The sequence below is a fragment of the Ursus arctos genome, unplaced genomic scaffold, assembly GCF_023065955.2.
Source record: "Ursus arctos isolate Adak ecotype North America unplaced genomic scaffold, UrsArc2.0 scaffold_13, whole genome shotgun sequence".
In the NCBI taxonomy this organism is placed as follows: domain Eukaryota; kingdom Metazoa; phylum Chordata; class Mammalia; order Carnivora; family Ursidae; genus Ursus; species Ursus arctos.
The window spans coordinates 48,468,228-48,493,652 of record NW_026622797.1 but is presented as its reverse complement, the minus strand read 5'-3'; the positions used below and the strand labels follow the sequence as shown (position 1 = coordinate 48,493,652).

Sequence of the window (25,425 nt, the reverse complement as noted above, 5' to 3'; positions counted from 1 at the left end):
CTAGAATGTGGAGTATGCATGTCCTTGGCTTTCCTGGATGTTGCCAACTTGCTATTCACAATGGTTATTTCAGTGGTTGGTATGCATAGGAGTTCCCATTTTCCCATAGCCTCATTAAAATTTGGTATGGTCAGACTTCTTATTTGTTGCCAAATTATGGTCTGTTATTATTCTTTTAATTTGCATTTTTCTGATTACTAATGAACATCTTTGTAAATGTCAATTGGCTGTTGGGTTTTCTTTTCTGTATATTTCCGCTGAGCTCTTTTGCCCATTTTTCTATTGGGTTGTCTTTTTTCCTATTGATTTATAACCTCTCTTTATAAATGCAAGATGAGAATAATTTACTACTTATATGCCCTGCAGTGATCTCCCATCCTGTGGCTCATCTCTTTTTGCTTTGGTTCTAGGGTCCTTTTTTCCATAGGAATTATAAATTTTATCTATGTTTTTCTTCATGGTTTGTGCCTATGTCTGGAAATACTTTTCTATCATGAGTTCAAGATATTTTGGAGGCGGGGGGGCGGGGGACGCCTGGGTGGCTCAGTCGTTAAGCGTCTGCCTTCGGCTCAGGGCGTGATCCCAGCGTTTTGGGATCGAGCCCTGCATCGGGCTCCTCCGCTGGGAGCCTGCTGCTTCCTCTCCCACTCCTCCTGCTTGTGTTTCCTCTCTCGCTGGCTGTCTCTCTCTGTCAAATAAATAAATAAAATCTAAAAAAAAAAAAAAAGACATTTTGGAGGGGGAGGGCACCTGAGTAGTTCTGTCGGTTAAGCATCTGCCTTCGGCTCAGGTCATGATCCTGGAGTCTCAGGATGGAGCCCCATATTGGGCTCCCTGCTCAGTGAGGAGTCTGTTTCTCCCTCTCCCTTTGCCCCTCCCCCTGCTCCTTCTCTCTCTGTCTGTCATTCACTTTCTCTCTCACTCTTTCTCAAATAAATAAAATCTTTAAAAAATGATTTTCATACTTAGGTTATAATCTGGAATAAAAAGTTTTCTTCAGGTATTGAATTTTTGTATTTCAGTGGCTATTTTTTTCATATCCAGGATTTCTAATTAATATTCTTTTTTAAATGTACTTTCCTGTGTTTTAATTTGGTTGTTTCATAGTTTTTTTTTTTTTAATGAAAATATTCTTTTATTTATTTCTTTGAAAGTTCTAAACATACTCGTAGTGGTAGTCACACTGGTCTACAGAATTAATTTCATCTGGAGTGACTATATTTGCTAATTGGTGATTTTTTGGCAATCTTTGTGCGCATGGGACTGGCTTTAGTTTTTTGGACTTTGAGTTTACAGAATCATTCTGAGTGGGAGGTATATTGTTTTGTTTGATTCCCTCCTTCCTCACCCTCCCTTCCTAATGGGTCTTCTACTGGACTCCCTAAATTCCCAGTTTAGAACAAGGTCTTTTAAGCTTCTTGTTCCACAGTAACACTAAAAATCTCGCAGACCAGCCAGAGAGCCAGTTTGGGACCTTGTTTCAGGCCTACTCATGAGGCTGAGGCTGTATCCTCCCTTCCCTTAGAGGCTTGTAGGATTCTAAATCTTTAATCTGGATAGAAATCACTTAATTCCCACGCAGCTCACTCTTGCCTCCAGTCTCCTTTTTGCAGGGTGTGGGGGCATTCCAGCTCTGGCCCTTGTCAGTGAGCTTGGCTTTCTTCTGTCTCACGGGGAGTACTTTTAGTCCTCTTAAAAATGGCCAATGCCTGCTTCCAGATCTGCACTCCAGAAAGCAGGCTCACCTTAGCCCATCCCTTTTTGCAGGTAGTCTGTAGCCCATGACTAGGTCTTTTTTGTATCATTTAAAAAATATATATGTGTATTCTAATTGTATCATTACTTTGTGTTTGAAACAGAGCATGATGCCTGGAACTGTGAATTCACTGTGCCATCTTGATTGAGGTTTGGGTTTTGTCTTCATTTAGCTGGATTGTGAGCTTCTCCAGGAAGGGATAACTTTTTATCAACAACTTCAAACATGGTGCCTGGCTGTGGGTGCCTGGTGGGTGTTTTTTAGTGAAGGACTCTTGGGCATGTCTTCTTTATTTTAAAACTTTTTAAAAAAGATTTTATTTATTTGAGAGAGAGAGAGCGTGCGCACGAGCCAGAGCACACAAGCAGGGGGAGTGTCAGGAGAGGAAGAAGCAGGCTCCCTGATGAGATCATGCCCTGAGCCAAAAGCAGATGCTTAACTGATTGAGCCACCCAGGTGCCCTGGGCATGTCTTCAACCTGGATGTTTAGTTTGAATCCCACCAAAGTTATATAACCTTGGCAAGTTGCCTAGGACCCCTAATCTCTTTTTCCCCATCTTTAAAATGAAGATAATACCTCACAGGATTGCCCGAGGAGCTAATGACAATTCTCTGCAGGTCCTTTCCATGGATTAGGAGACATTCCAGAAATGTTCTCTTCCATCTGTCTCAACTCCACCCTTGGTGAGTTAATCATTGGTGATTAACACTTTTCCTGGCATTTGTTGTTGGATATAGTGTTCTATAAATGTCAGGTTAAAATGGTTTATAGTGTCCTCAGACTTTTGTATTTTAATGATTTTTTTGGTCTTCTTATTTCTACTACTGAGACAGATGTGCTAACGATACAGCTGTGATTGTGGATTTGTTTAGTTCTGTTTTGTTTTATGTGTTTGTTTTTTATGACATCTGTTTTTTGTTGAAATCTATATAGGTTCATTTCTTAATCAGCATTATTGAGGTATAATTGATATGTAATAAACTGCATGTGTAAAGTAGGTAACTAGATGAGTTTTGTCATATGTATATACCAGTGAAACCCCTACTACAGTTAAGCTAATGAACATAACCATCACCCTCAAAGGTTTTTTTGTGCCCCTTGGTAATCCCTCTTCTAGCTCCTTCCCTCCTCCAGGTAAACACTGATGTGCTTCCTGTCACTATAGATTAATTTGTATTTTTTAGAATTTTGTATGAATGGAATCATACTTCATGTACTGTTTTGATCTTTCACTGAGTGTGATTATTTTGGTATTCATTCATGTTGTTGTATTTATCAGTTCACTCCTGTTTGTGTTGCTGGGTTGTGTTCCATTGTATGAATACACCTTAATTTGTTTATATAGTCACTTATTTCTGAACACTTAGATTCTTTCTAGTTTTTGACTATTAGAAATAAAGCAGCTATAAATGTCTGTATGCAAGTTTTTGTGTACTTGTTTCTCTTAGATAAATACCTAGTAATGGCTGGGTCATATGGTAGGGGTAGTTTAACTTAAAAAGAAAATTCCTAAACTGATTTCCAAAGTGACTGAACAATTTTATATTCCTAGTAGCAGTGTGTGATAGTTCCAGTTGCTCTGTGTCCTCCCCAGCACTTGTATGATTAGCCCTTCATTTTAGCCATTCTAATAGGTGTATGTGGTTTTTTTATTGCTTTATGAGTTTACATTTCTGTAATGACTAATGATGTTGAGCATTTTCATATGCATATTTTCCATTTATATATCTTTTTTGTCAAGTGATTTTTCAGATCTTTTACCAATTTTTTAATTGGGTTGCATACTTTTTATTGAGTTTTAAGAATTCTTTATATAATCTAGATATAAGTTCTTTATCAGATATTTGCAGATCTTTCTGCCCAGTTTGTGGCTTGTCTTTTCATCCTCTTAACAGTGTCTTTCCATATCAGATAAAAGGCTAGTATCCAAAATCTACAAAGAACTTATCAAACTCAACACCCAAAGAACAAATAATCCAATCAAGAAATGGGCAGAAGACGCGAACAGACATCCCCCCCTCCAAGACATCCAAATGGCCAACAGACACATGAAAAAATGCTCAACATCACTCAGCATCAGGGAAATACAAATCAAAACCACAATGAGATACCACCTCACACCAGCCAGAATGGCTAAAATTAACATGTCAGGAAATGACAGATGTAAGAATGTAGAGAAAGGGGAACCCTCCTACACTGTTGGTGGGAATGCAAGCTGGTGCAGCCACTCTGGAAAACAGTATGGAGGTTCCTCAAAAGTTTGAAAATAGAGCTACCCTATGACATGTGTTGGGCAATTGCAGTACGGGGTATTTACCCCAAAGATACAAATGTAGTGATCCGGAGGGGCACCTGCACCCCAATGTTTATAGCAGCAATGTCCACAATAGCCAAACTATGGAAAGAGCCCAGATGTCCATCGTCACATGAATGGATAAAGAAGATGTGTGTGTGTATGTGTGTGTGTGTGTGTGTGTGTGTATTCTTACACACACACACATAATGGAATGCTACTCAGCCATCAAAAAAAAAAAAAAGAAATCTTGCCATTTGCAATGACATGGATGGAACTAGAGGGTGTTATGCTAAATAAAATAAGTCCATTAGAGAAGGACAATTATTATATGATCTCGCTCATAATGTGGAATTTAAGAAACAAAACAGAGGATCATAGGGGAAGAGAGGAAAAAATAAAAGAAGATGAAATCAAAGAGGGAGACAAACCATAAGAGACTCTTTAGCGTAGGAAACAGACTGAGGGTTGCTGGAAGGGAGAGGGATGGGGGGATGGGGTAACTGGGGGATGGGCATTAAGGAGGCATGTGATGTAATGAGCACTGGGTATTATATAAGACTGATGAACCACTGACCTCTACCTCTGAAACCAATAATATATTATATGGTAATTGAATTTAATAAATAAATGTTTAAAAAAGTGTCTTTCAAAGAGAGGTTCTTAGTTTTGATGACGTTTACTTTATGGATTGTTTTTAATATTGTATTTAAGAAATCTTTGCCTACCCAAGGTCACAAAGATTTCCTCCAGTGTTTTCTTCTAGAAGTTTAATAGTTTTCGTCTTCACATTTAAGTTTTATCTATTTTGAGGTAATTTTTAAATATGGTATAAAGTAGGGATCAAATTTTATTGCTTCCTGTATTTCTGAAGCTCTGTTATTGAGTGTATATAAATTTATCATTGTTATATCTTCCTGATGCATTGACACTTTTATCGTTATAAAATATCCCTCTTTGTTCCTAGTAATACTTCTTTTCTTAGTCTCTTTGTCTAAAACGAGGGGAGCCACTCCAGCCTTCTTAAGGTTACTTACATGGCCTTTTCCCCCCATCTTTTTATTTTCAATTGATTCGTGTATCCGTACTTAAAAGCATCTCTTTAAACAGGATATACTTGGTTCTTGTTTTTTTAATCAGTCAGATAATCTTTGCCATTTGATTAGAGTCTTTTGCCTACTTTTATTAATGTAATTACTGATATGGTCATATTTGGGTCTGACATTTTGCTATTCGTTTTCTATTTGTCTCATCTGTTTTTTGTTCTTCTGTTCCTTCTCTTCTGCCTTCTTTTGCATTAATCAAAGAATTTTAGTAATCTATTTTAATTTCTCTGTTGGCTGTTGAGCTATATCTCTGCATTATTTTTTAATGCTTACTCTGGGGATTATAATATGTATCTTTAAGCTACCCAAATGCATCTTAAGTTAATACAGAATTGCTTCAGATGAAATATAGGAAACTTGCAACAGTATATAACATTTATCTCCATTTTTTGTGCTGTTGTTACTGTGTAGTGTATGTATGTACAGTGTTATAATTTGCTTTAAACAGTCACATAAGTTTTTGTAGAGAAATTATGCAGAAAAAGCATGTGTATGTGTATTTCAGTCCTTCCTTTGCACCCAAGTTGCCAGCTGGTATCATTGCCCTTCAGCCTGAAACACTTTCTTTAGTATTTTTTATAGTGGAAGTCTCCTAGTGACAAATTCTCTGTTTTTATTATCTAAAAATGTTCTTATTTTGTCTTCATTTTTTGAAGGATAGTTTAACTGGATATGGAATCCATGGTTGACAGTTTTTCGTTTTTCAGCACATGGAATAGGACAGTTCCTCCATTATTTCTTATGAGTCGCCAACTGACAATGGCATCATTGTTTACCCTGGATATAATAGGTCATTTTTTTCTTTTGACACTTTCAAAATTTTCTCTTAATCTTTGGCATTGTGAAGTTTCTGATGTGCTTAGGAGTGGTTTGCTTAAGGAGGGTCTTTGAGCTTCTTAGATCTGTTAATGTTTTTCACAAAATTTGTGATTTTGGGGGGTCTGTTAATTATTTCTTCATTTGTTTTCTGCTTCTTTCTCTTTTTCCCTTCTAGGACTTCAGTTGTGCCTATGTTGGGCCTTTTGATTTTTGTCTCACAGATTTCTGACTTTTTTCATTCTTATTTAATATCTTATTTAATGTTATTTTTCTCTCTCTTCTTGATATTGGCTATTTCCTGACTTCAGATTTCCATATTCTTTTTTTTTTTTTAAGATTTTATTTATTTATTTATCAGAGAGAGAGAGAGCACACAAGCAGGGGGAGCAGGAGGCAGAGGGAGAAGCAGGCTCCTCACTCAGCAAGGAGCCTGAAACAGGACTCGATCCCAGGGATCATGACCTGAGCCGAAGGCAAATGCTTAGCAACTGAGGCATGCAGGTGTCCCCAGATTTCCATATTCTCTTTTATCTTTTGTTATCAATCTGCTAGTGAGCCTCTGAATGCATTATTCAGTTATTATGCTTTTTACTCCTAGAGTTTCCGTGTTTTTTTTTTGTAGTTTCCATTTCACTGTTGAGATTCCCTATCTGCATACTCAGTAAGACTATACTTTACATTTAATTATTTGAAAATGTTATCCTTTAATACTTCTAACATGTTTATAATAAACATTCTGAAATCTTTGCTAAATGCAATATGTAGCTCATTCAGGGTCAATTAATATTACTTATTTCTTTGAATGTCTAATAGTCTTAGGTTGAAACATGGATATTATAGACAATATTTTAAAGTAAGACTCTGATTCTGTTGTGTTCTTCCAGAGATTGAGTTTTTGTTCCTAGTAGGCAGTTAGCTTGCCTGGACTCAGGCTGCAAACTCTGTCACTCTGTGATGTGCAGCAGCTCATAATCTCTGTTTGGTTTTTACAGCTCCTAGCTGCTGCTTTTCTTTTTCTCTAGCTGCTACTTTTTCTTTAGTCTGGTCTCTAATAGTCTATCCAGCACCTTTATAGTTTGTTGATTCTCAAAAAAGCCCACAGACTTACAGTTTTTAATTCTTTAGTTTCAGCTTTTCAAGGGTAAACTCTCGTCCACCTTCTGACTGTTTAAGACATTTTCCAGTGTGTTTCAATACGTCTTTTTCAACATACACATTATAATTGTTCTCTGCAGCGGGGTTTGCTCGACCACTTTACTCTGATGCTTTTAACAGATGTTTGATAGCAAGTACTTTTTTAAAGGATTTATTTGTTTTAGAGAGTGTGCACGTGTGAGTGGGGGGAGAGGCAGAGCATGAGAGAGAGTCTCAAGCAGACTCCCCACTGAGCATGGAGCCCAACACAGGGCTTGATCTCACAACCCTGAGATTATGACCTGAGCCAAAATCAAGAGTCAGACGCTCAACTGACTGAGCCACCTAAGTGCCCTCAAAGCAAATAATTTAAAAACCACTCCCTAGTGGAAATATAACTACCAAATAAAATTTAGGGTGGCAATGAAATGGTCAAGTACAGTCTACTCATTCTCGAATTTTTGTGTAGTTGCCAGACAGCTCTATGCCCCAGGAGTCATTGGGTGTTTATTAAATAATATTTTGCAGTTTAATCTCAGTTTTGTATAGTATTGTTGCATTTTATTTGAAGCTATTAGACCAATGTTGAAATATTACAGAGCAAAGATGTCTTGAAAGAGGCCAAGATCAAGTGGAAATGGGGGTTGGATCTACCAAAAAAGGGCAAAAGAATATCAACCTTAAACTAACTATAGTAGTTCTTCCCTTTGAGTATTTTCAATTGTAAACACTTTGCCCTTGCAGTCATTTACATCTGCATAATTATAACACCTTTATTTTACTTAATATGCAGGAAAATCTTTTTTTATTTTTTAAAGATTTTATGTATTTGAGAGAGTGAGAGCATGACAGGGGGAGGGGTAGAGGGAGAGAGAGAAGCAGACTTCCCACTGAGCAGGGAGCCTGATATGGGGCTCAGTCCCAGGACCCTGGGATCGTGCTCTGAGCTGAAGACAGACACTTAACTGACTGAGCTACCCAGGTGCCCCTGCAGGAAAATCTTATATATTAAACCTAACACTTCCCTTGGGTGATGTGTATTCTCCTTTGGCCATATACTGAGAGCTGAGGATTCATTGTTGGTATGGAGTAGGAAACAAAGGATCTGAATGGGAAAACTGGAAAGCTTCCTGGTATTTTTGAAAAAGATTCCCCGACATGGCCTTTCTTGGATGTCTCTCTCTATAATATCACACACACACGTATACAAACACATTCTAAAGACTTTATTATACATTTTCTCTATATATAATATCACATACACATGTATACAAACACATTCTAAAGACTGTATTATATATTTTTTTGTCATTTGTATCTCTTAAGGCATTTATCATGTTCTATATGGTGTTCTGATTGGATTTTGGTTTGCATATGTTACTAGACTGAAATTATTGGAAAGTAGAGAAATCTCTTAGTTGTTTTTATATTCTCAACAGCTTAGGATAGTGCCTTGAAGGTAATAGGCACTTTTAATAGGAAGGGAGAGAATGTTGCTCTTTTATAATTTAAATAACACCTTTTCCATTGAAAAAGATTTGTTTTCTCAACAATAATAGGAAACCCTGTGTGGATGTTTGGTTGAATTTCATCGAGGGACTGGGCTAGTTTGCATTTTTTAAATAAAAATTTTACCATGCTGGGTGTAGTGACTATGTACTTCAGTTTCTCAGTTGTTAAGTGAACTTAGTAAGAGTACCTACCTAGACTTTTGGGGATTAAATGAGATCATCTCTGAGTATACAAATATATTACTTTGAAACTTTGTTGAGTTTTTATTAATAATAATCACAGACTTGGCAGGGGTGAAAGGCAATAGCAGTCTGTTATTTTTATGATGTGAGTCATAACCCATAAGACCTTGCATTCTCTGGGTTGCCATGCTAAAAGTTTATAAAAGCTAGAAATTTTGTGATTTAACAATGGCAAGTAATTATTCATTCAAATATTAGTTTTTTCTTGAATTCAATCAGAAGATGGACTAACTTCATCTGTTGCTAATTATTATAACAGAATGTGCTGCTGGGATTTTAGCCAAGGCACTACGGTACAATAGGGTGAAATTCAGAAGTGACATATTTCAAGAACCAGTTAGAGGCTCTAAAACCCATAAGAAGGACAATTATGGGTCAAGGAAGAAGATTTTGTGAGGATCCTTTCAGAAAGTTATGCTGTGGCTTCTTCCTACGACATGGGAGAAGTAGGGGTGCATGCTCTCTCACTTGATATCTAGTGAGAGGAACTTGAGAGGGACCATTTAGAGATTTAAAGAGTTCTCTTCAGTTAGGGGGCACAGCGGACTGGGGTCTGAATCCCCTGAGAAATCCAACAAGGAGAGAACTATAGCTGTGGCTAACTGCTCCCATAGGCAAAGCTATCCAAGGGGTGGTTGTGTTGGAATTTGTCTACACTCCCACATTTGTCAGGGCAAAGCAGTATGAATGTTTCCTGTACATCAGAGGCAGGCCTAGTGGAGGAGAGGGGCAGTCTGGAGCTGTTTAGATTCCTGCCCAGATACACTGTCTACAAGGACAAGGAAGCTCCAACCGTTGGCCTTTTAAGTGACAGCAAGAAAGCCAGGAGGAAAATGAATTATCCTTCAGTGGAGCTAGAGCCAGAGGTCTCTGAGGTGAGACTCTGAAGAACCCACAAAGGTGCATCTGAGAAAAAAAGAGTCCGCTTCAGACATGATCTGACAGGTCTTTTGGCGGGACCACTTGCGATGGAACCTGCCTTCCTAGTTCCAGCTTCTCTCTTTCCCATACGTACTTTAAAGAGTATGGCAGCTAGGGAAGGGGAGAAGAGGTCACAGAAAGAGACAAAGCTGGGGCTGGGAAAAAAGGTAGGTGTTAGATCCTCTTTCAAGATCAGCAGACTCAGGGGGAGTGACTTGCCTAAGGATATATTGTAGTTATAGGGCCAAGGGTTTGGACCTAAATCTGTTTGTTGTTTAGCCCACATTCACTTAGGTCCCATTTGTTTTTTATATTTTTTAAGAAGAATTTATAGACTTAATATCTTGTGAGATCACTCATTTCTTTGGCAGAAAATTACTCTAATTTGTATTCAGTGTTTATTTCTCTTTTTTTCGGTTCCCTTTTATTTTAGTTTTTACAGAGTCAGGACAGGAAATTATGACTTCTGATTCTTAAGTTTTTTTGTGAAAGAAAACATACTTTCAGAAAAAAAAATGTATGTGTGGTTTCATAAATAAAGTGATACCCAGGAGCTATTATCAGGTCAACAAATAGTCTACCTGTGTATGTCTTGATTCCCTTAGCACAGGAACTAAGCCCAGACTCTAGGCAGATGTTCAGTTCTTAACTACTGGGTCCAAATGATTCTGTTTCCTCCCCCTAAGCGTTAACCACTATCCTGACTTGCAGTGGTCATCATTTCTTCAGTTTGACCACCGAGGCATGCATTCCTAAATATATTCTCATTTTTTAAAAAATGACTTTCTTTCCATAGACTAGAAGTTGCTTAAACCATAGATAGCGGGTTAGAGATTAATAGTGTTTGGGTCATAGGAGAAAGATTTGGTCAAGAATACAAACTTTTCAGGAATTCAGTTAAACACAAATAACTGTTGTGCTAGTTATAATTAGTACTGGCACGTCCTTTGAGCTGTGATTCAGATTTGTTTCTAATTTATTCCAACTCCCTCCCATTCCAAAGTAATAGCTTTTTTGCGCTAATATTGTTCTAAATATGTATTATATCCTATGGGATAAGTACAAATGCAGTTTGCCATATCATAATGTCCCTTTTGTCCCTCTTTTACAGCATGGGTAAGTTCTCTGTCCATGGGAATGATTTTCTTTTGCTGCCCAATAGCCAGTGTCTTCACAGACATGTTTGGTTGTCGGAAGACAGCTGTTGTGGGTGCTGCTGTTGGATTCATTGGACTCATGTCCAGTTCTTTTGTAAGGTAAGGACTTGGTTCTTCATGCTGCTTTTCAAGAACTGTTAGATACCATAAAGTTGTTCCTTCAGAAACTTTGCTGTTTACAAGGAGAAATCCTCCATTTCATTGCACAAGCTATAAGCAGTATGACTTAAATAGTGTTGGCTAGAGCGGCAAGTCAGAGCTTCATAATTTGAATGCTTTTGCTTGGAGCTCTCTCATACTTTTCATTCAATTTCATTTTTAACCCACTGCTCGAAAGCTTCCAAGCTTTCAGGGGAGCAAGGGGAAATGTGATATAAATTCCAGGTGTCGAACCCACTTTCCTGTAGTTCAAGTTCTGCCTTCGTCGGAAAGCCTTCTCTGGCAACTCCAGGTCACATCAAGATTCCTGCTCCGAATCCTTTTCACACACGATTGTTATTTACTGATTTACCTGCACTTCAGTTGTCAAACTTCAGCAGCTGGAATGAGCTGTTACTGAGGTGAAAATTTAGAAGCGAAAGAGGCTCAGTAGCAGTGAAAATGGCATCATTTGTGCTTATGTGCTTTACTCTGTAGGAGAGATAGGAAGTATCTCTCTCCTACAGCATTCACTATTTAAAATAGTGTGCAAGAAAGTGTTTCTGATTTATATCCCTGGCTTTCCAACTGACAGCTTTACAATGCTGTGGAATAATTGTTCAGATACAGATGTTCGTGATGATACTGTGTTGTCAGTACTATTTTTAATATATGCTTTGAAAAAGGCAGAGAAATGTATACTGGATCTAGATTTTCCCCTTAAAATTGTTAAATAAAAATAAATTAGCACCTTAAAAAGTAAGTTGCAGTTACCTGGAAGACTGCAGTTATGAAGAAAAACTGAGGCAGAATGAATAAAGTATTATTTTTATTTTGTTCTATATTATTATTTGGGGTAGATGTCTTGTTTCACTAAGCAGATTATGAGCAGGGCATTTTCACATTTTTAATATTTTTTTCTCACCAAGTACCTGGAATATATAGCTGCTAAATATATGTTATGGAATAGAGTGGAGATTCAGTAAAGGGTGATCAGAGTGAGGTGAAATTAATTTGGGAAAGCTTAGGAGTGACTCTTGAGTCTCTTCTGGAGATTGTTCCAGCCGTGGGTGAGAGTCTCTTCTGGAGATTGTTCCAGCCGTGGGTGACTAGAGGGGGAAGGGCTTCCTGGAGAGAGGATTGCCAACATGCTTTGATTTTATCAGATTCTAGAGTTCCTTATGATTACCTTAGCATATTGCTAGACGAGTATTATTGTTCAAAATTTAATTATTAACCAACTTTATCTGTGTTAGTTTCTAATAAATAATTTGCCTTTACTACTGATATATAGCCTTTTGAATGGACTTTTCAAAAGAAAAAACTTAAGTTTTCTTTTACGCCTTACCTTAATTGTTTGAAAGAATGTAATAATATGATCCTTTGCATTCATAAGAGATGTGTAGTTAAGTTATTTTTGGTTAAACTATAAAATTCTTAATCCTTTATTATTCTTTTGAGGTCTACCTGGCCTTAAAACTTACAAAGTGGGATCACTAATAACCCACTTCACTTAGTCTTTCTGCAATCAGAATATAATTTCTTGTTATCTTGCACAACACTGAGAACAGTGCCATGCAGGGCGAAGGTTGGTCTACAGCCCTTAGGCCAAAAAAAAATGAGGTACAACTGCTTTTCTGTGCAAATGTTTCTGACATAACCTTGGGGAGAAATTTTCAAATGCACCTTTTCCTTTGAATAGATTGCTTAGTAAGTGCCTGGGAAATCTCAATAAAATAATGAGTTTTCATTGTAAAATTATAATTTTTCAAAACTTTTATGGAGACGAGGTTTTTTGTTTGTGAGTTTAATCACTGTCAGTGTCACTGAAGCCCTTCCCGGCACTGCCCTTTCTGAGTGGTGGCGAGCACAGCAGGTCTTACCGAGTGCTGCTTGGTTCACCTGAAAGCCGTGGAAAGAGGAAGAGGAACAAAATCACAGATGGCCTTACTTGTCATTTTTCACATACTTGAGGCATTTTATTATCCATTCAAGTTAAATTAAAATATTTTTAGTGTCAGATTCTTGATGTATTAAGTTTTTCTCCTCTTTTTGGTAAGTCTTTATTTGTATAAAAGATGTCGATGAACTAAAACCCACTTCACTGTGAGGTTTTATTCTACCAAGCACTCGGTACAAATAATGAAAGCTGCTCTCCATCTTCTTCATCTCTACACAGTTCCATCGAGCCTCTGTACCTTACCTATGGAGTCCTCTTTGCCTGTGGCTGCTCCTTTGCCTACCAGCCTTCATTGGTCATTTTGGGACACTATTTCAAGAAGCGCCTTGGACTGGTGAATGGCATTGTCACCGCCGGCAGCAGCATCTTCACAGTGTTGCTGCCTTTCCTCTTAAGGGTTCTGACTGACAGCGTGGGCCTCTTCTACACACTGAGGGTCCTCTGCGCCTTCATGTTTGTTCTCTTTCTGGCTAGCTTTACTTACCGACCTCTTGTTTCAAATGCCAAAGATAAAGAGAGTGGAACCAAAGGAGGCAACAGATTCTCCCTCTTTTCCAGGAGGAAGTTTAGTCCTCCAACAAAAATTTTCAATTTTGCCATCTTCAAGGTGACAGCTTATGCGGTCTGGGCGGTTGGAATACCACTTGCACTTTTTGGATACTTTGTGCCTTATGTTCACTTGGTGAGTATGCTTCTTTGGCTTCGCTGGTAATGCATATTATTATTTCATACAGGAAAAGTTCCTAGAAAAGCAAGACAGATCACACTGAAGTTGGCCTTAAACATTAACCTGGTTGTAATTCAGGGTCCCTTAAGACAAGGTCAACACATCCATCAGACCATTAAACAGAGGGTACGTTTCGTGGTGTGCTTTGGTATTTTAAAAATTGCCAAACCTAAATAAACAGAAACAACTTTTAAAAATTAAAAAAAAAAGGAAGGCTGAATAAAATACTAGAACAGATGTCATCAATACAAAAACTTAATAGGTCACATTTTCTTTAAGTAGCTTACAAATCATAATCAGGGACAAAGATGGTGCAGTGATTTTGCCAACATCAATAAATTATTTTTTGGCAAAAGGGTACAGAAATTAGGTAAACTGTAAAAGCCAATGGCCTTGACACAAAGAAGCATTACATCTACTTAGGGGATACTTCTGGGAAAATGGGAATTCTTTTCAGAGGATTATTGAAATGAGAGAAATGTTAGCAAGTTCCAAATGTGGGGAGAACAAGATTTCACAGGAAATTAAGAATTCAAGTGCTCAAGCAATTTATATTGTTCACTTCTATCCCAAAGGCAAATTTAAGCCTCTTGGTACTGAAACAAGAATTAGCAGTATCTGAAGTATTTGCCCCCAGCAAAATTTGCTCAAAGTGCTTATTATGTTTCTTCCTTTTTTCTTACTGTTGTGGCTAAAAATGTATTTCTAGTTCAAGGTGGCTGATAAATGATAAAAATGATGCGAGGACACACTTTTATCTGTAAACTGTTGTATGGACTTGGGTCTTTATAGCTTTCAGTCTACTTTTGGACATTCATGCAATGTTTCTTTAAAGTTTTGGTGGAAGTTGGTAACAGCTCAGGGAGTTCTGGGCTCAAGGAGTCAGCTAGTAAACTATGTCATCAACTCTTGGTGGGTTCCTATGCTTAGTTCAGAAAGGAATTAAGTCAAGGAACAGGAAGAGAAGTGATAAGCAGTCCTGGATCTAAGAATAATTTTGTTTTCTCAATTCCTCTTATTCTTATTTTGCCACAAGTGTTGAAGAAGCAACTGGGATGACCAATGTGAGGCAGGAAGAAGGACTAGTTTTTAGTAATCTGAGTTACCTGGCATATTGCAGAGAGTGAGGTACTGGGTCAAATGACCTAGTATGTGACCCCTGTCACATATGTAGTGTGTGGCTACATCTTCACCTGATAGTCCATTTTCACACTTTTAGGAAGGCATATCTAAACCATCTGAAACTATTTTTTGTTGGAATATAGATCCCTTGTGGAAGGGCCTACTTTATCAACTATCTTTTCTGTAGCTTTTATGGTTAAAACATTTGTGGTGTCCTTCTCGAAGATGAGAAGATTTTTTAAAAAATTTTTCTTTGGTACTACAAAGTGAGCACATGCAGAGAAATCAGTATCTCGGTTTTGTTAATACCAGACATTTACCTAAGGACAAGTGGTAGGTGACTGTCTAGTTATTTCTGGTAACATATTTATAATTTGTAAAATAATTTCACATATATTATTTCATCTGACCTTCACAAAAAAACCTGTGAAGTAGGCAAAATAAACAATATCAGCCCACATTGCGCAGACTGGAAAACAGATCCATCATTAGCAAAGATGTTAAGTGACTTCCTGTTCCCATTCAAAGATGTGAAGTGAAATGAGTATGCCTAAGGAAATTTAATAAATATGTTATTGGTCGTCGTCTTCTTAAAGTAAATAAATTTCATAAAGTGGGATGAGTTAGACAGTATCGTAGATATTATTGTCATCAGGAGGCTGTAAATCAGATAGTACACAGAACAATAAGGTCTCTGTTAACTCTGATAACAAACCAGGTCTTTTTTCTGCTTTCCCTCCTTCTAGGCATGTTTTCCTACAAATGTGTTGTTATTTTTCACTTGTGATTTTCTCTTTGTCAAACTGGTATAGCACTAAAAGCCATGTCGGAGAGGAAACACCAGACAGTTAAATGCTACGTGAGCTGTTTAAATCTCGTGTTTGATGGGTGCCTGGAGTTTGTCACTGTGTTGTAAATAAAGATTTGGATCGTGGGTATTGACTTAATCCAGGCTTCATGGATCCAAGCTTCCCCTTAGAGGAGGAAAAGGTGTCTCCTGTCATCTCCAAACACAAGTAGATGATGTTCAATTCCTATTAAACCCTTTATTGGGTGTTGAAGGGAATACACATGGGAGGTGTAAGAACCTGTCGAAGGAGCATAAAATCTAGTAAATGTAATAATAAAAGCTGTTATAGTTGGTAATTTTTACATATATTATCTTATTTAATCTTCACAGCAATGAAATACTTGTGATGTAACATCTTCATTTCACTGATTAAAAGACTGAGGAACTGAGAGACTTAAAAACTTGCCCAGGGTCACAGAAATGGTGATTGGTAAATATTGGTGTGGCACTTTTATTCCAGAGTCAGTGTTGCATATTGGGTAATGGTAAGGGCTCTGCAGTAAGACAGATCTGGGTTTTGTCACTGACTAGTTGCATGACCTTGAGTAATGTCTGTAAGAATCAGTTTCCTCTTCTATAAAATAGACTTTGTAGAGTTGGTGTAAGGATTACAGAAATTGTATGTAAAGCATCTATCCAGTTCTGGTATTAAAACGAGAATTATTTTAATTTAAAGACCATGTGATTGCCAATTGAGTGGTTTTTAAGTGAGGGCTATAGAAGAGTCAAAGGAGAAAGATGATACCCATTTGGAAAAGTGGTTAGTAAAAGCTTCACAGGATTGCAGGAGTTGGGCCTTGAGCATGAGATTTGGTGTTAAATTCAGATTCTTAATCAACTAGGGAACTAATTTATCTAGGTCGTCTTTGAAGATTCGTAAATACAATGAAGTGGTTAAGTTAAACATTCTAGGATTTTTACCTGTTAGACTGTACATGATGATTTGAGAGAGAATATGTCTGCTTTGTGTCAGTCTTGCTCTTAAGGCAGGGTTGGAGGTTTTAGCTTTTAGTAGTTGACTTTTAAAGATGAAGAATCATATTGCTTCCTAAAAGCTGTCAAATCATCTCTCTTTAGGCCTACCCACTTATAATCTCCATTGTGAGGCTACAAATCTTATAGATCAATTTAGGTGAGGCCTGACTTTCTAAATAACCATTGTTAGTGGCAGCTGCTTCAGTTTTGAATATCTGCCCCTTTTGCCTGAGAGTTGTTTTGCTTTGTTTCTGGACTACATATTTATGACTTCTCCTTATCCAGTTTTTCTTCATTGGCTTCCAGAAACATAAGACTCTCTTAGTTTCCCTCCTACCTCTCCATTACTCTGTCGTATTTTTGCTGGTTCCTTTTTTACCCTGACCCTTAATATCAGTGTGTCCTAGGGCTTCTCCCTGATTTTTGTATCTACTCATTCCGCTGGTGGTTTCATCCAGTCTCCTGAGTTCAAACATTGTATATAAGCCAGTGACTCTAAATTTGTATTTCTCCCCCAGACACCTTTCCTAAATTCTCTACTAGACTTTCAGAACCAACTGCCTACTTAATATCCCCACTTACATGACTGCTAGGTATTTCAGATTTAACATGTCCAACCCTGAAGTCCTGGTCTTACCCCTTCCAAACCTGCTCTGCCTCCAGCCATCCCTATCTCAGGAGATGGCAGTTTCATCCTTCTGCATGATCAGGCCCAAAACCTTGGTTCATCCTTGGCTCTTCTTTATTTCATACCACACTCCTGATCCTGGGAAATTCTGGTGGTTTTTCTTTCAAAATATATCCGGGATCTGACCACCCTTCATCATCCTCACTACTACCCCATAGACCAGGCTACCATCGTCCCTAGCCCAGATCCCTGCACTTGCCTCATAACTGGTCTCCCTGCTAACTTCCCTGCCCACTGCGGTCTATTCTCTACACAGAAGCCACCAGTGTTCTTTCAACACATGAGTTACTCTGCTCAAAATCCTTCATTGGCTCTCCATTTTTCTGAGAGTAAAAACCATGTCTGTAAGGTACTCCATGATCTGGCCCCTCTTCCCTGTCTGATCTTATCTTCTGTCATTGCCTCCCTTGCTCACTCTGCTCCTGCCACACTGTCCTTTTTGCTATTCACTTTTTAAAAGATTTTATTTTTAAATAATCTCTACACACAACATGGGGCTTGAACCCCACGACCCCAAGATCAAGAGTTGCACGCTCCTCTGACTGAGCCAGCCAGGCACCCCGCTATTCACCTTTTAATGAGGCATACCCTGACTACCTGGCTAAAACTCCCTTCTTCCCTCTCCCCTACACAGCATTCCCAAAGCCCCTCACACTGCTTTGTCTTTTTCCATAGCACCTAATACCTTCTAACATAATTTATTTATTATGATTATTACTTGCTATCTGTATGTTTATCTCTGCCAGAATATAAACCTAATGAGGCTAAGGATCTTTTTATTTTGTTCAGTGAGAGATCCCAAACACGTAGCACAATGCCTAGTGCACAGTGGGTCCTCAAGTATTTGTTCAATGACTAAATATATATGGGTAAGTCTAAAGCAACACTATATAAGCAGTATTCATTTTCTCACCATTTCAGTCTTTAAAATTCTGTTTAATGCCATAATGATTTTTTACATTTTTAAAAAAGATTTTATTTATTTATTTGACAGAGATAGAGACAGCTAGCGAGAGAGGGAACACAAGCAGGGGGAGTGGGAGAGGAAGAAGCAGGCTCATAGCGGAGGAGCCTGATGTGGGGCTCGATCCCATAACTCTGGGATCACGCCCTGAACCAAAGGCAGATGCTTAACCGCTGTGCCACCCAGGTGCCCCGATTTTTGACATTTTATACATTTGTACATTTTTCACATTTTATAGGACCTGATGGTATCATATTCATTAAACAGTTAATAACTCAAACTCAGCAAACCTCAGAATAATTAACACTAATGCCATCTGTTAATGGAGAAAAGAATTGATGTGTTTTGCTTTGACCCACACCTTTATATGTGTATGTTGAAATTGTCACTTGATAAATAGAAATTTCTGTGTCTCTGTCACTATTGTAAGTATAGGGAAGGAGGAAATAGGAACACTTGGTGGCCGTCCCCATTAATTAGGAAAGCTAGATAGTTGGTGTCTGCCCTACTGGATAGTAACGGAAAATCTCAAAGAGCCTTGGGTGGTGTGTGTAAGAGTAGGGTAGGATTCAGGAGCCATAGCCTGACTAAAAGTCTGCTTTGGTAGGCCCAGGACCACATCAGTCAGATGACTGATAAACGCCTAGGAACGACAATGATAGTTTAACTTGGCTCAGTGACATGAAGTTCTCCATCCTCAATACCAGGGTGACGATTTAGTTTCAATTACTTTCACATTTCTTCATCACTACTCAGCTTGAAAAGCAGCTGTTAAGTACCTGTGTTCTTTGATTCTAGAACATACGGTAGTTGGATCGAATTTTAGTTTTTAAGCTTTAGACCCACATAGTTCTTTATCAAAGAGAAGATGACTGACTCGTGTTGTAATCTGCAGTATATGTGTTTATTAGCCTGCTTTCAAAAACTGTGTGATAAGACAGGAATGTGTCAGTTTTGTGTCAGGAAGTGATTGTTCTCAAAAGAAACTTTGATCTGGTAGAAAGACCCATTTATCTGATGTGATGATTAAAGACCCGATCATTTGCCTGCTGACAGGGCAATTAAGTGGACACCAAGTCCAGTTGTAATTGGGAACAAAGAAGTTGTATTTTTAAACTAGAACTGAAATTTTGAGACAAACATGCCAATAAATGAGGCATGTAGTACCTATATATAGCTTTGATTTATAGCTTTGACTAATGCGACATGCTCTCATGGGTCAGTACAGGAACGTCACTGTTAGGCCTCACCGGTCAGGGCCCCTCTGTTCATATTGTGAAAGCAGGAATCTACTCCAAGCCAGAGCTCAGAGTGCTGAGCCATGCAAATGGGAACAGCATACATGTTTTCATCAATTTGTGGCTTCCTTGGGGAGATTCAGGTAACATTTGTCAAGAATCTATAATATGTCAATCATTTTCACAAAATCTCATGTAACCATCACAAGAATGAGTGTATCAAGTATAATAAATAACTACAAACTTAGGGCTAAGGAAATGACTCTGCTAAATTATGCTGGTTCAAGGTCACTTGCTGAGTTATGCTCAGAGCTAGGATTTGAGCGCAGGTGTTGGACTCTGAGTCTCATGTTCTTTTTACGAAAGAGTCTGCTGTTCCTTCGTCAAGTCACTTCACTGATGGAGTGCTGCCTGTTATCAGGCAAAGTTTTCTTTGCCTTGCAAGTTTCCCTTCCATTCTCAGAATTAAGAAGAGGCGGTGTGGGACCATCCCAGCACTGAGAGCCTCTGCGCAGCCATGGAGAGGACTGTGGAGGAAATGGGCTTCTGTTCTAATGTAATGTGAATGAGGATGTCATGTAACCATATTTTTAGCCCCTTCATCTCCTGTTCTGATTTCTAGCATGTTGTGAGTGTGAGAAAACTGAATCACGTTTCACAGTCTGTGACAAGCAGAACATAGAATATACATAGTCTTATATTGGGGTTTGATTTCTATAATAAACATTAAGCATAGCAGAAGAAAAAATGGACAAATGTAAAAATTTTTAGCAAGATCTGTCGTATATTTGGTTAACATAAGTACTATTATAGGAAAAGGGGGGAAAATAAATTACTTATATTTTAGAGTTACATATAAACTGAGACCACCGATAGATCATTAGTGTCCTGAGAAGTCCTTGTGTTGGAAAGTTGTTCCTTCTCTCTTGTTAATGTGTAAATTTCACCAGGTTTTTTTGTTTTGTTTTTAAGTTTCTCAGGTTTTATTTGTTAAAGTATACTTTTGAATAATTTCAGAATTTAACTGTTATGTGGGTATTTGCTTATCCCTCAGATGCTTGGATTAGCATAAAGTTTGTTGAAGTTTGAAGAACCTAAATTAGCTGGTAGGGGTCCTACTGTGATTTTCATATCCATTAGAAAATAAGTTACTATGATAGGAGAGGAATAGGAATAGAAGAATCTTCCCTTTACGAGGCCGTGCTTGGACATTGGCTTTACCTCATATTTATCAGGTGGTTGTGAAGGTGGAGAGTGCTGTCCGATGCACTGAGAGTGCACTTCTGCTAGTTTACCCTTACCTTCAAGTTCTGGAGCATCTCTTTGGAGAAGCCCTTGCAGACACTAGCTCCAAGGATTACAGAGTATAAGACGAAACAGGCCCAAGTTATATAATTGTCCTGCAGGGAAGAGTCTTTAGCACCCAAAGAACGTTTGACGGCTGCACATCTCTTACATATTAGCCCCCAGACTGCCCGTGCCACTGTCCATTTTCCCCTGTGCTTTTCCTGCTTTTTGTTCCCATTATCTGTATCTAGTTTTCTCCCTTCAGCTACCCGTTGGCAGCTCACTTGTAGTCAGGAAGTTTATATTGCCTTGTAACAAATGGGAGAAAAGCTCAGGTTATGGTAGGTAGTGCCTACCGTTTGGAGGCAGAATTGCAAACATGGACAGCTGGTGTGCAGTTATGCAATCCAGCCATGTCTGCATCCGTGTCAGATTGAACTGATTCATTCTCGGAGTAACACGGCGAGAACAGCTGCCGCATCCAAAGCTCCACGCGTGGTTTCAGACCCTGCAGCCGGGTCTCACAGCCACGCAAGGGTTCGTTTTAAACTACCCGTTTCTTTTAAATAGATGTAACGTCTGTTGACCTCCCACATTTTTATTAACACGTAGTTTACAAGAAGCTCCCACAAACATTACCTTTCATTGGTGTCTTGGGGCCACACCGCGAGATCGGCACGATGCAAGGCTCACACCTGGGATAGCTGGGGCTTGAGCCCGGCTCCTCTTTAGAGTGTGGCTTTTAAATAAAATATTTACATACCTGCAAAGATATAACAGTAATTTAGGAGTTGAAAGGGATTATACGGGTGATTTAACTGCACTTTTTTTTTTTTATTAGACTAGTAAAGGCACAAGTGTTAAGTTGGTTGCAGCACATAGTTAAAGAAGCAGTAGAACCAGCATAATCGAGAATATCCATGGGAAATAAATGGAAGCTTATCGTAGCCTAAAATGTAAATGCGTACGTAGTAGAAACAGAATTCTTAGAGGAACACAATAGTTTTCTCATGTAACATAACCCTAGTCAACTCCTAGGATTCATTTCCTAGTCAGGGGTTGCTTTGCCATTTTGACACATTCCAGTTCTTGAGAGATGCCAGTAGCAGTTAAACTGGCTTTGTTGTCTTTCTTTTGTGGACCTATTTGGAGCTCAGGGTCAGGGTTGTTGTGCCCCTGAGAATGCAGGCCTCCTAGTAGGATCCTTGTAAACCAAGGGTTATTGTGCGTTGGGCCAGAACTGGGCTGCTGGGCTGCTGAGCTGATCTCTCCTGCTGCATTTCTCACTGATCACAATCAGGTTCTTAGGGGAGAAAAGCCTTGACGTCCATGAAACACCCCCAGCCTTGGGGAGGACGGTTGCCATGCTTTGGAAATATTTTAAATTTGATTTAGGATAGAACTGTATAGTCTGAAGAGTTTCCTGTCAGTCTTACTTACTCTGTAATCAGATTAAACCCAATATTGAGTTAACATTTAAATTTCATTTTTAGTCTAGAGGCTAAACACTGGAGACTAAATACTAGGGGCTAATGGTTTCATTTCCTCCCTTCTTTTTTCTTCTTGGTTTTGGTTTATTCTAATTATGTTGATTGTTACTTTGACATTTATTAGCTAATGCAGAATGTTTTGGTACTTTGCAGAATAAAGCGTAATCACATTGTTTTTTCACCAAATTTTCTAATTTAAATACGGTTCACCCTTGAAAAATGCAGTGGTTAGGGGCACTGGACCCTCATGCAGTCAGAAGTCTGCCCATAACTTTTGACTTCTCTAAACTTAAATACTAATGGCCTGCTGTTGACAGGAAGCCTTACTGATAATAAATAGTCAGTTAAGACGTATTTTGTATGTTATATATATATCATATACTGTGTTCTTAGAGTAAAGTAAGCTAGAGAAAATAAAATGTTAAGATTAAAAGAGAGGGGTGCCTGGCTGGCTTAGTTGGTAAAGCATGTGACTCTTGATCTCGGGATTATGAGTTCGAGCCCCATGTTGGGTGTAGAGATTGCTTAATAAGTGGAAGTTTTAAAAATATAAGAAAATACATTTACTGTACTATACTGTACACATTGAAAAAAACTGTGTAAGTGGACCCACACAGTTCACACCCATGTTGTTCAAGAGTCAAGTGTAATTTTTATTTTATTTTTCTATTTTTCATTTAAAAATAGGCTTATATTACATCGAAAACCGGGGATGTACTGTATGGTGACTAACATAATATAATAAAAAATCATTATTAAATAAAAAAAAAATAAAAAAATAAAAATAAAAATAGGCTTATAAATTTCTTTGACACAAGGATATTTCTTTGTATAGTGGATTAATTTAAATATCAGGATTCATCCATTGAGATTCACTGTGTTGCTTATATACACATGTATAACACCTACATACATTTCTTGCAGGGTTTTTTGTTGTTATGCGGTCTGGAAATGTTTCATTCATTTATTTATTGGTTCATTCATTTTATCTCATTCATTTTCCTTTCCCAGCAAAATTCCAAAAAGGATATGCAGGTATTTATTTCACACGTACATTTTTTTAAATCTCTACACTCAATGGGGGGCTTGAACTCAAAATCCCAAGATCAGGAGTCATATATTTTATCAACTGAGCCAGCCCAGGCACCCCACACACATACATTATTATTTTATTATTATTATTATTATTATTATTATTATTATCAGTGTCAGGGTTAGAATTTAGTGATTCATCAGTTGCATATAGCACTTAGTACTCATTACATCTCCTTAATGCCTATCACCCCATTACCCCATCCCCCCACCCACTTCCCCTCCAGCAACCCTCAGTTTGTTTCATACATTTTTTTTTAAGATTTTATTTATTTATTTGAGAGAGAGAGCACAGAGAGCACGAGACGGGGTGGAGGGGTGGAGGGAGAAGGAGAAGCAGGCTCCCCACTGAGCAGGGAGCCTGATGTGGTGCTTGATCCTGGGACCCTGGGATCATGACCTGAGCTGAAGGCAGATGCTTAACCAACTGAGCCACCCAGGAGCCCGTTTCACACATTTTTTGATTCAATTCTCGTAGCAACCTTTTATGAGGAAAGCAGCACTAACACTGAGTAGATTAAGAACCTTGAAATTTGGAGAGGTTTTATTTTGCTCAAGCTTGCACAGTAAGTGGCAGGGTTGTCACTAGAATTAGAATGGGTTATTCCCATTATTCTGATGTTTTTTTCCTTGCGTGTGCGTGTCTTCCTCTAATGACTACTCACTCGAACAGATTCAAGCATTCATTCATTTGACAGATATTCACTGAGTACCTGTTGGATGCCATTAGCTTTGTAGGTGTGGGGATGCAGTGGTGAGAATAGATATAATCTCTGCTCTCACAGAGCTTGTAAATAAGGAAGCAAGGTAGTTTTCAAATAGTGATATTTTCTTTGAAGAAAATAAAATGCGATGGAAGGTCACTTCAGTTTGGTAAGTCAGGGACAACCTCTTTGAGGAGGTGACAGTAAGTGCATTGTATTGGTGAAGGGCAGAATTAGATATGTGGAAGATATTAAAAATAAGACTGCTTCCTGTTGCCCTTGGGACGCCTATGACCAAGAACCTCTCTAGTTTCTATCTATAAGGCCAGCCAACAGTTGATGAATTTTTTATCCAACTTATTTTTATCTGGTGTATTGAAATCTGCATGTTGAAAATTTAAAATTCTTGCATCGGGCCCAAACATTGCTTTTTTTTTTTTTCAGATACTTTACTTACTACTTATATCTTCTAAAAATACACTAGGCTTCCTCAGTTGTCATGTGGTTATTACGTTAATGGTTAGACCTCTTCTCTCCCTCACCTTATCCCCACTTTGTTCAGATTTTTTTTCCAGTAGTGTCTGTGCTTTTCTTGCTTTTCTAACCTTGCATTTATTTTCCTGCAGATCTCAACATCTGCGGCAGTTTGACTGCTCAGGTTAGTGAAAATTTGCCCATTCATCAGTTTTGTGCTTCAGGCAGTATTCACCAGTGTTCTCCTACTTAAGATGAATAAGGATCTTTACTTCTGGCCACTTATGATTCATTAATGGTGGAAGTTAAATAGCTACGGAACACTCATCGAAACAAGCTAGTTGGGGTTTTTGTTTTGTTTTGTTTTCCTCCTTCAAAGTGTAATATACTGACATAGGAATTTGATAGGACAGGACATAATACATAAGAAGCCTAGAAAACTGATCATTTGCAAATAAGTTAACTAAAACGGAGCTGCTGCTTTTAGTAAGGCAGTAAGTTGTCATATGTTCCAAATTGTATTTAGACAAAAATAAATATTTGTAGATAATTCAGTAGTAGCTTTTAGAAGTGATACATGGTTTATTTAGTCATGAAAATTATCCCTAGAATATAGGCCCCAAACTGCTAAGAGATTTTGAATTTATGGGGGAGAAAGAAATCCACAGACATCTTTCAAACTTCAGCTGAAACCAGCAATAGTGTATTTTTGTCAGGCGCTTATACTATATAATATATTCAATGTAAGTATGGGAAAGGCTGGTGAAAACTGTGG

The 25,425-nt window shown here is 38.2% G+C and overlaps 1 protein-coding gene across 2 annotated transcripts in view; it reads left to right on the top strand.

Moving 5' to 3' along the window:
- Positions 1-25,425, top strand: part of SLC16A10 (solute carrier family 16 member 10) — a 125,419-nt gene that overhangs the window by 54,395 nt on the left and 45,599 nt on the right. Inside the window, exons 1-3 of one of the 2 annotated variants that reach the window (XM_026511633.4) lie at positions 1,176-2,440; positions 10,896-11,040; positions 13,259-13,721. In XM_026511633.4, coding sequence (XP_026367418.1) covers positions 2,407-2,440; positions 10,896-11,040; positions 13,259-13,721 — 642 coding nt within the window. In that variant the 5' untranslated portion in view covers positions 1,176-2,406. Of the gene's footprint in view, positions 1-1,175; positions 2,441-10,895; positions 11,041-13,258; positions 13,722-25,425 lie in introns of those variants that run through there. The other variant, XM_026511632.4, reaches the window with a different exon arrangement.